Raw genomic sequence first — 11,381 nt, forward strand, 5'->3', positions numbered from 1 at the left:
TCAAGGAGATAAACAAGTACCTGACTCTTCTAAAAGTCAGCCCTGTTAAGGGATGTTTTTTAAGGTGGATGTTTCATTGTATTTCTTGGGAGCTGCCCATTATGGCTGAGGCAGCTCATTCAGATGGAGGGCATATATGATGATGATGATGATGATGATGATGATGATGATGATGAAACAAGGAAGCCATCCAGGCTGGTGTTTCATTGTAGGGGTATTTTGTGACACGTTCTTAATGTAATGGTGCATTATTTGTATCTCTGTTCTGCTTCAGTGTGTTCTGGGATACTTTGCCTGTTCAACTACATTATTGCACTAGTGCAAGCAAAGCAGGACACAAATATACCAAAGCATTTATGGTATAATAAGTTGCAGAAAATTATGTGTTATGTGACTGGAAGTGAAACTATGACCACCTGAAAGATTTTGTGGACATGATGAACATGTTGAACATGTTCATGAACATGATCAAGATGTGGAGAGGGGGCCTATAAATATGAATACAATAGAGAGGAAACATTGTCAGGATTTACGATCTCCCTCTCACACCAAGAGAAGGCAGGCTGGCAGTTTTACAATGTTCAGATTTACTGGTATTTACACAGTAGTTCAGTCTGAGCACACAGATCAATATTCCTCACTAGATGGGTTAGTTGAACCCACTGGAGGCTGAACTCTTTTCTAACAGGCTGCCCCTCCTTCTGTAGACTTGATACCAAGCCTGGACTCTGTCCAGCTTCCTAGTACAAGGAGACTCAGGAGCAGCTTGCCCCTCCTCCCCTGAGAGCATGTCTGAGAAACGCAACCCCTCTGCCTTCCTTATGCTGTCCTGAAAATTTAAGACCTGTATTCCATAATAGGAGGGGCTCATTTCACTCTCCGCATGTAAAGAAAGCAAGCCTCTTTCTCTTTTTGCCTGCAACTCCCCATAGTCGTCGGAGCCCTTGCTGTCACTCTGGGAAGGAATATTCCTCACACAGATGAAACACAAATTTATCAAAGATCAAGATACTTCTCAATTTAAGGTCAGTGAAGGATATGCCCATTATTTATTTTCTTCCCCTTATTAGGCTTTCCTTGTTGTTTAGGTCAGACCTCAGCACAATGATGTAGCATTTAGGGAAAAAGATGCAACCCAGTAACCCAGCACTGGAGGACAAGATGGAGAAGACCTCCACGGCTACCATGTATTTCCCTTTGGTGCTCAGGTAGGTTGGAACAAAGGTCAGCCAAACACTGCAGAAAACCAACATGCTAAACGTGATGAATTTGGCCTCGTTGAAACTGTCAGGTAACTTTCTGGCCAGGAAAGCCACAAGGAAACTCACAATGGCCAGAAAACCCATATAGCCCAAAGCACAATAGAACATGGCAGCTGAACCCTCATTGCATTCCAGGATGATCTCACTCTTCAGTGACTGCATGTCTGTATCTGGGAATGGAGGGGAAGCACTTAGCCAAAGGGTGCAAATGCCAGCTTGAAGGAAAGAGCAGGAAAAGACCACACAATTGGCCAGCCCCTTCCCCACCCATCTCCTCATTCTGGATCCGGGCTTGGTTGCCATGAATGCTAGAACCACGGTGATGGTTTTGGCCAGAATACTGGAAAGGGCCACCGAGAAGACGATGCTGAAAGTCATTTGTCGGAAGAGGCAGGTCCCTTTTCCAGGCTGACCAATGAAGAGCAAGGAGCAGAGGAAGCAGAGGAGGAGGGAGAGGAGGAGGAGGTAGGTGAGGCTGCGGTTGTTGGCTTTGACGATGGGCGTGTCCTTGTGCTTCACAAAAGTCGCCAGCACGAAGGTGGTGATCAGGGAGAAAGCCAGAGCGGAGACAGCTAAGCTGAGCCCTAACTTTTCTTGGTAGGAGAGGTAGCTCAGCCCCCTTGGAATACATCCTGTTTGGTCCTGGTTTGGGTAGTTTTCTTCTGCACACTTGACACAGGCATCCATATCTGGAGGGTAGAGGAACAATTAAAAATGTCAAGATGATGACCTACATCTACATGAAAGAATCAGTTATGGCAGGCAGTGAAAGTGGTCTGGTTTGCCAGAGCTTGAATCTGGATTCTAAATAACCTTTATTATATGTAAATTTACATATAACTTAGACAATACATACAATACACACCACAACATAGACACACCATAGACACTAACTTCTGATTCCTCTCATTGTGCTATTTTACATTTTGTTAGTCTATACACATTTCATTGTTATTGTTTTACTTTCCCATTTATTATCAAGAAAAATTTACTATGTACTTTCTCTATAATTCAAGATTCATTCTAAGTCTGTCAGGAGATTAACATCGTCACAGTAGTTTTTAAGATATTCTTTAAATATTATCCAATCTTTATTAACTTTCTGTATTGAGTTATGGCAGGCAGTGAAATTCCTCTCCTCCCTCTCCCTTTCCCCTTTCTTTTGCTTTCTGTTATGTATTGGGTTTAACACATTTTATGTTAGAAGGCCCGTTCTAACCAATCGTATAAGCGTTGGTAGACGAACGGTCTAATGGCATGTAAACGCATGCACTTTCAACTGTCAACTGTCAACAGTCAGTTCATGCTCAGCACTATTATTGTGTTGTCCAGTCAGTTTGGTTCTTGTTTTCCTATGAGTGAGCTGTTGTCATTGACAAATGTTAAATAAACATAGCTGAGGAACTTATACTGCCTTGGGCTTCTGACTTTTTCCAAACATTTAACACTTTCTTTGGGTTTCCTTTGCTCTGGGCTGTTGTTGGGGGATTGTGCACACATGGGGGGCAAATAGTTGGTGGGAGGACCCTGAGTGAGAGGCAGGGAAGGGAAAACCTCCCAAGGTGAGGGACTGGGAAAACCAAAGCTTCCAGGTGAGAGCTAGAAGGGTCCCCACTTCCTGAGTGAGACCAGAGTCAAGAGCAGCTTTGGAGGGAGGACTCTGGTTTCTATCTCTAGCTCTTTGTTTTCATGTAGAGTGGCTTATTTTGACTTGTTGTATTGTGAAAAAGCCTTGATAAAATCTTATTTTAAAAAGAAATGAAAGTCCCTTTTGTGTCCATGCAGTTGCATGTCACAGCCCCAAGCCCTCCCCCATTTCTTGTATAATGAAACACACGGACACCAATATTTTGGGTTGATGGGATAATTAAGGCCACAACTTTATTGGTTACAGATGTGAGCAGTATTGGAAGGCACTGGAACGGAACTGACTATATCTGACTCCTGCCCACCATGCAGGTAGTCAGTCTCCTAAGGGTCAACCACCAGTAGGGGGAGCCCTGTTGATGTACATCAGCTACGAGCTCCCCCAGGGTTCCCGCTGGGGTTTTGGCATGGCCCTAGCCACTATCTGGGCTTCAGATAAGATCCACACCCCAGGATCCCTTTAATGGAATACCCTTAAAGAGGAGGAGCAGGTGAAGGCTACAACCTCCCCTCCATAAACCAGGTTTTACCAATGCCTAACTGCCAAACCTTACAAAGTTGTGACAATTGCTATGAGGCAGGCAAAAAACACATGTCAGGTGCCAATTCGCCAAGTGGAAAAATTCCTATCTGGCACCCTCAACAGGTGACCAACCATGGTCCATAGCAAGGCCAAATGGTGAACGAATGAAAATAGGGCGGGAGGGCGGCAGATCCGACAAAGGAGGAGGTAAGGAGAGGGAGTTCCCTGGCCATATGGCGGTTCAAATAGGGTAAGCCATGCCCCAATGCCGACTGGATTGGTCGGCCGGGGGGCATGACGCAGCCGGGACTCCCAGTGATGCGGGCGGCTTTGTCATGCCCCCCGCTGTTCACAGGGAGTACACAAGGCCTGCCTCTGGCAAGAGTAGCAGCCATCTTTGACCAACAGAACAACAGAGGACACTCGTGATTTCAGTGAGAAAGTTTGGATGATGCTGAACTGGTCTACTAGATTGTTTTTCCGTGAGATAGTAAATTCTGCTCTCATTGAAAACCATGATTACACTAGGCAGTTATCTATTCCAGTACTACTTCTTCTTCTTCTTCTTCTTCTTCTTCTTCTTCTTCTTCTTCTTCTTCTTCTTCTTCTTCTTCTTACTACTACTACTACTACTACTACTACTACTACTAACGGAACGGATTATTTTCGTCTTGCGAGGCACCACTGTATTCCAAAGGGGAAAGGAAAGTTTGGTGAAATTTCTGGAGATGTTGTGCAGAGCTTTTGTTGCACTTATTTATTTTTCTGGTTACTGGGGTTTTTAGATGTACTCTCCTTTATTCTACAACCCTTCCCACACACTCATGCTTCCTGAATACCCATGATACCCTCAGCTGAGCTTTGTTTGAGATACTCCATGATTCACCTGACAGCTGTTCATTTTGACTCAAATATTTTTACTTCCAAAGAAACCAGAGCTGAAATACATTTCTTAAGGTAAAAGGAAGAACTTGTTTTTAGCATACAGCCTGTTAACATTTTCAACATTTTCAAGCACTTCAATTAAAGCCAGGAGAAGATGTCATGACAAAAGATCTTTTCAAATAAGGAATTGAGAGCAACCAGGAAGACTGAAGGAAATGGTAGAAATATTTAATGGACTTAAAATAAGACCTTAAAAAAAGAACACCCCAAACCCATGGAAGGTGGGAACTAGCATCATAATTTCTCTTCCTGGATTTTCCTATGATTTATTGGGGTAAACAATACTTGCCAAGTATAATTTGTTAAATGTGTTCATGTTGAGTAGCGTCACCTATTTTTCTAGAAAAAAAGTATTGCTCCTACCCTTCTGGTTAGAGATGGTCCCTTCTGGACATGGAACACAATCATAGCAGCAGAATTTCTCTCCCTCCTTCTTTTTCCTGCTGTAGCCAGGATAGCAGTTATCATTGCATAGAGAAACAGGCAGCATCTGCACCAAAACAAGAAAGGAAGATTAGCAAGAGCATATTATCCATCATTCGAATGTCGCATGATTAGGATTATGTGCTGAGAATAGTGAGCATGGAGCAGTCAGCTGTCCCAGCTTTCCTCCACATGTTGAGGGCTGGATATCTGTAGCAGGGAGTGTCCTCTACATTTATCCATCTTCAGAACAGTTTTAGGACCCTGCATTCAGAGCTCAAAACCCGGAGGGAGACAGGGATGGTCCTGATGGAGAGGCGACAGTCAATAGCTCCCCCTGTCAGATCACCCCACTTGTGTGAGGAGCGAACGCCTGAAGAGGGCTGGACTACCCTAAGAATGAAAGATAGTGGCATGCTGAGTCCCAAGGATGTGGAATCCTAGCTGGCTTCAGAAGGAAGCTTGGACTGATCTGAATAAAGCATTGCAGAATGGTTTATGGAGGCGAATCATATTCTCTGCCTCTTTCCAATGCCGTAGCTCAGCTGCCACCTGTGCACTGAACAAATGCCACCCCAGAGTGAGATGTGAAGGACTGCCATCCTCTCTCCATCACATTATTCTCCAGTATCCCTGCCCTTGTCTTCATAGCCGGTTAAGGAGCCAATGGCCTATAGATAGCAGATGCTCATGGAGCCTGGCAGCTGTGAGCCCAGAACCATGAGAGACAGCCAGGAAGTCATGGGCCCTCACATCATCTGGGCTGTGGACAGATATAGCCTTTCTGACCACCCCTCAGCATCCCTGAACAGAATCCCTTGGTGGCTCTGTGGGGCTCAGATACTTTGGCACCCAGAGGCCCCTTGATCTGATGGAGATGGTGCAGAGGACCAATCCTACCTGCCAAAGCAACCAGTCCATGTTTTGCATCTATACTAGGGGAAATTGAGGAAAGGGGTAGGGTTTTCTTTTTTTAATGATAATAAAAATATTTTTGGTAACAGGGAAATATTCCTCAATTGAACCATGTTGCTTCTGTCCAGAGAGAGTTTAAATAGAACAAATGCATCTGAATTGATAAGGCCCAAAGCTTAGCAAATATCTTTTTATTGACACCTAATAAGAATTAAAGATGGGCAGATTAAGGTGGTGCTTCCGCTGTATCTTACTCACTTTGGGTTGGGTTGGGCCGGGGGGGGTATTGTTTTTGCTTGTTACTTTGGTGTTACAAAAGAAGGGCAGTATAGAAATGTAACAAATAATAATAATCATTCCTGGGGAGAAATGTCAGGATGGGAGGCGGGGGGATGTGGCCATGTAGGTGCTTCTCTTCATGCCTCAGGTTTCATCCCAAGTCATGCTTTCCATGTTCCTCCCACCAGGCCTGCTCTGCACCTCTTCAAGCTCTTCTGCTTGGCTAGAATGTGGCCCTGCACAGCGATCATCCATATTGCTTGCCTCTGTGGAGAACAGAGAGAACTACTGGGATGCATCCAGAAGCCTCTGTGTTTGGAGTTTCTGGAATGTAGCCTATTCAACACAGGCCAGAGTCATGCCTGCTGCTTCACCCTCTTTGGGCGCAGTCACTTCCCTCTTCCCCACCCACCACTGGCATACGATCTCTGGATGGTTTCCCCTAAGAGAATGGGGGCAAAGGGCTGAAAAAGATTCTGAGCTCCTGGTTTAACTGGCTTTCTTAATAAGGAGATAGACTTCAGTATGACCGTGAGTGAATATGGAAAATGGATTACTAGCATCATGCCCAGAATATGGAAATACCCAGCAAATGGACATTCTCTCTGGATACCCCACACCAGAAATCAAGCAACTGAAAGAAAAAAAAAAAGACTATGTGGGATTTTACCAAAATTAAATCTGGAACACAATAAGGAATTTCCAAAATTTTTGAAGCCGATCTCAATACCCGTCCTTCAGGCTTCAGCTCCCAGATACTGGTGCATTTTATTACACTTCCCATCCTCCTTGATTATTGGCTAACCCGCCTGATGATAATGAGAGTTGTAGTCCAACAACCTTTGGGACCCAAGGTTGATTTTCATGGCAATATCTGATCTCACACACAGCTATGTCTCACCTGATTAAAGCTTTTATGCCACGCAATCTGATCATCATGAATGGTTAACTCCTTGCCGAAAGGAGCCTGAGGGTCCAGTTTTCCAACTTTGGCTCTAATCACCGAACCATTGGGGTAAATCCTCCAGTTTGTAACATCGAAACCTACAACTAATTCTGCATTTTCACTGAAGTGCACATGATCTCCAGCACTGTTATTGAAAACGATGCTCCGTAGAAAACGATGGACCTGGATTGAAGGAGAAGAAAAAAGGACAAGCATTTCACAAAGGGACATATGTTGCTGCACAAAACTTCTATAAGCCGCAATTGATTGAGTTGCAATTCAGCAACACATGGAGAGCTGGGTGTTTCCCACACCTGGCATAGGTGAGGGCTTCATCCATCGGCCTACTCTTGAATTGTACATGATATGGGATCATTTGATTTTTCTTTTCCTTTCCCTGCCTCCACATGGGTGGGAGATTATGAATTACAAACAATTCACTAGACTGCCATTGCTTATCCAAGTGGATTTGCAAAAAGAAACCAAAAGAAAACTGCTCCCACATGCCTCATCGATAGCACCCCCAGAGTTCTGCTCCCAGGTCAACGTAAAACTCAGTTTGCTACCAACTTTGTGTTCAACAAGCTTTCTATAGATTTGTGAGGCCATGCCTCTAGCACACTCTGCACTTAAGAGTATAAACTGTTCCCACATTGATCACACTGGCCTTTATAACTTGGTTTCCAATTCAGGCATCATCCCATCTTTTACAACAAGAACAGGCTGCATGAGATCATGAAGGGAACTGGAGGGGTGATGGCTCTGGGGCTAACAGTACTGCTCTGGGTATCCGCACCTTAAACATAGTTATAGTAAATCTCAACTTACGTTTCTTTAATTTTATTACCTGCCATGGTTCCACATTCTGAAATGCCATTTTTCGTCCTTCTTTCAATCTTCTATGCATGGATTTGAACTGGAATATAGCATTCAGAGCATGTGCCACAGCATAGATAGCATTGTAGACATTGTAGCTGTGGCCAGTCATTTTCATTTCAAACAAACCTCCAGGAAGACTCTCCAGATTCTCTTCCCCAGTGCAGGTTTTATTCCCCTCTCCTTCCCACTCCTTGGACGTTGTTAGCAAACAGTCAAAAGCCTGTTCCCAGAAGTCTTGAATAAAGCCATCTCTTTTGAACCACAAAGGTCTTACCATCTGAAGGAACTTTTGGAAACCCTCAGGCTGATTTGAGTGAACTGTGAAAGATATGGAACCATGGAAGGTTTGCAAATCCCAGTTCTTTTGAATAGAGAATGATGCAAAATCCCAGTGAGATGTAACAATCCAGACTTTTCCAAGAGGTGGCAATTCTATGAATGGTGCTACAAAGAACAGCACTCTCAAAGCCTGAAAGGATGGAGGTTCTCCATATACAAAAAACACATTGGCTTTCTCCCTGAAGACAATTGAATAGAATTCTACACGTTGTAAAACATATTTTATCATCTCATCCACATAATTCCATTTTGGTATTCTCATGATGAAGGCATAACAGATGCCATTTTCATCAAGCATTGGGGCCATTGTCTGCAAAAACTGGTCCCCTTTATCATCATCCACAGCACCAAGCCCAATCCATGTCCATCCAAAATGTTTGAGTAACTGCACAACCCCGATGTGCTGTTGGGCTTCATTTGGGACCATCTGGTACAAAAAGGGGAATAAAGTGTTGGCATGTTGTATTGGCAAAAATGATCCATAAATGAGCTGAAATAAAATGCATAAATATTACTCAAATGAGAATGTTCAATGAATCTATTCCAGTAGACTTGTATGCCATTTTATCTGTGGAATATCAGAATAACACCATCTGCAAGTAATTGCATTGCTAGGTTTAAGTACTCTTACTCCCAATACTAGTCCTTACTTCTGGGAGTGTAGAAAAGGGGGTCTCTGCTATGAAGTATTTTAATGTGTTGCTTCAGGTCGGTCATATGCTGCCATCATCTGTAACAGAAGATCTACAGGAATCCAGAATCATGTCAAAGGGGTGGATCCAGGCAACAAAAAAAGAAAAGGGGGCTTTTTGTGTGCATTCTGTAAATCCGTTGTTTAATGCCAATGGAGGACACAGGGTATTAACAAATCATCACCTAAATATGCCAGGTAGACCACAGAGAGCTGGTACACATTCGGGCTCATGCAAGTAAGGTGTCAGATTGCTTTGTGTGCAAACATGCAAGCTTGATCCCAGCTCCCTCTTCTCACTTTTAACACATTTTGTCACCATCCCGATCTGCCACCCTCAGTCTTCAGAAGAAGAAGAAGAGTTTGGATTTGATATCCCGCCTTTCACTCCCTTTAAGGAGTCTCAAAGCGGCTAACATTCTCCTTTCCCTTCCATCCCCACAACAAACACTCTGTGAGGTGAGTGGGGCTGAGAGACTTCAAAGAAGTGTGACTGGCCCAAGGTCACCCAGCAGCTGCATGTGGAGGAGCGGAGACACGAACCCGGTTCCCCAGATTAGGAGACTACCGCTCTTAACCACTACACCACACTGGCTCTCAGGGGGAATCAGGGATGAAAGCAGGACTTTCAGATTGTGAGAGAGGCTATGAGGGAGATCAGGAGAGTCCTATATGTTAAAAGGCACTTCAGGTGGCCTTGGGACAGGACTGGTTCCTCCAGATCCTCGGTGCTTCTGATCTCCTCTACAGGCCCCACATCTTTCCCTCTGAGGATGTCGCCCCATTGTCTATGTCAGACAATGTTCATAGCATACAGCTCCCAACTAGAGATCGAAGTCATGGATGAAAAGGTTGAACAGGATCCAGGAAAGAACAAAGCTCTGCTTAAAACTTGTTGATCCGCACAGTTTGCCAAGGAACTGTCGATAAACCTGATAGCAGTATCATTAAACCTGCATTTATCCAAAGGAGGACAGGAAATTTTTCTGAAATCATGATGATCCCACCATGATGTGTTCTCTCTATACTCTCAGAAACAGGCTTACCTGTGGAGTCTTGTACATTGCTGAAATGACGGCCACATTCGCAGAGATTTCGGAGATGCATCCTCCGATCAGAGCTATCACTTTCTTCTGGTTGTGACTCTGGAAGTTGGGGACAAACCTCCGTTGTGCAGAAAAGAGGCTGAGGCTGGCCTTATAGGTCATCCTGGCAGTGTAGTAGCTGTTGAGGATGTGAAATCCCAGAGAGACGTTGGATAAAATGTCAGGGTTTTCATTGATCTCTTTGACAGCAAATGCCAAGGCCAGGATGTGCTGGTAGTTCTTTGGCACCGAACTGTCATGGAAACTACAGGTGTTATAGCTGTTGACAAACAACAGTAACAGAAGCAACCAAAGGACATCCATACTCTTCTTCTCTCATCTGCTTGTTTCCAAGATTGACTTGCAGTTTGAACCTCAGTTGAGTCATTCCCTTTGCCAATCAACTGAGTATAAAAAGTAAGATTTTCTTTGCATGTTTTCATAAGGTACATAAAATATTTTGTTTAGTTTTAATCTTATTTCTTCTGGATCAGTATGTTTATTCATTATTAGTTATTAAATGTATAACCTGCCTTTTCTCCCTGAGTTTTATATACCTAACCTTTCTCCCAGTTTCTTTCATTATTCATCTTGCTAATCAGCCACATGATTACAATTTTCATCCTTTTTCTGGCATTTCCCAAAATCACTTTAATTCCTATTTATTCGATTTATTATTGTTTTAACTCATTGCACCGTTAACTTAGCACAATTTCCCCTTAAATTCGTGCATAGAGAGAACCTATGTGATTCCTCTATCCTAACTTTTCTCATGCCACTATGGGCACACACTTTCCCAGGTCCCCCCCCCCCCATTTGATCATTATTTCCTTCCTCAGTTCCAGTTTAGGACTGTGTTTCAGGGATGATGTGCTTCCTAGTATTTTAAAAGGAAACTCTAAGAAGAGAAGTAATATAGAATCAGACCCTTTTGCCAACTCTCCGCTGACAATCTCGTTACTTCATTCTATACAGAGGGGTCCAGACTATATTTCCAAATGCATCTAGCCAAGACATTCTCTCATCATATTTGATTGCTGGTTCATCTCCAGTGTACTTAAAGCAATAAAATATTTGACAGTGGGAGGGAATAACTAGCTTTAATATCACCCAGATTTAGTCATGCTTCCTCACTCCTGTCTTCATTGAAGGAGCTTGCTGGAGCAAAATCCTCCATGTAGATATTCTGTGCAAGGCTGGTGGAAGTGCTCTTGTGGGACCCGGCCACATTGAGATTTGTTGTGTGGCAGAGACTATCACAGGCAATGGGTAGCAAAGCAAAAACGCTTTATTCTTATGCAAGAATGGTGGCTCATCCATCTCATGGCGCAGACAAGAGACTACGGGGGCTGCAGGTTACACATATGGTTTTATACTGTCACATATGCAGCTTGATGACCTGTTTGCTCCCAGCTTGACTCACCTTTATGTAGGAGCTAACCATAAC

The 11,381-nt window shown here is 43.7% G+C and overlaps 1 protein-coding gene across 1 annotated transcript; it reads right to left on the reverse strand.

Moving 5' to 3' along the window:
• Positions 1–406: 406 nt before the first annotated feature.
• LOC310693804 (vomeronasal type-2 receptor 26-like) lies at positions 407–10,115 on the reverse strand (the record flags this gene model as incomplete). Its single annotated transcript, XM_083476182.1, has 6 exons — positions 9,896–10,115; positions 7,788–8,648; positions 6,896–7,123; positions 4,741–4,867; positions 1,096–1,951; positions 407–488 (listed from the first exon to the last, which is right to left on the reverse strand). Exons 1-6 carry the CDS (start codon positions 10,055–10,057, stop codon positions 407–409), a joined length of 2,316 nt encoding a protein of 771 aa, XP_083332308.1. The 5' UTR covers positions 10,058–10,115.
• Positions 10,116–11,381: the final 1,266 nt, after the last annotated feature.

The sequence above is a fragment of the Podarcis liolepis genome (genome assembly GCF_965112155.1).
Source record: "Podarcis liolepis genome assembly, chromosome: 14".
Classification (NCBI taxonomy): Eukaryota; Metazoa; Chordata; class Lepidosauria; order Squamata; family Lacertidae; genus Podarcis; species Podarcis liolepis.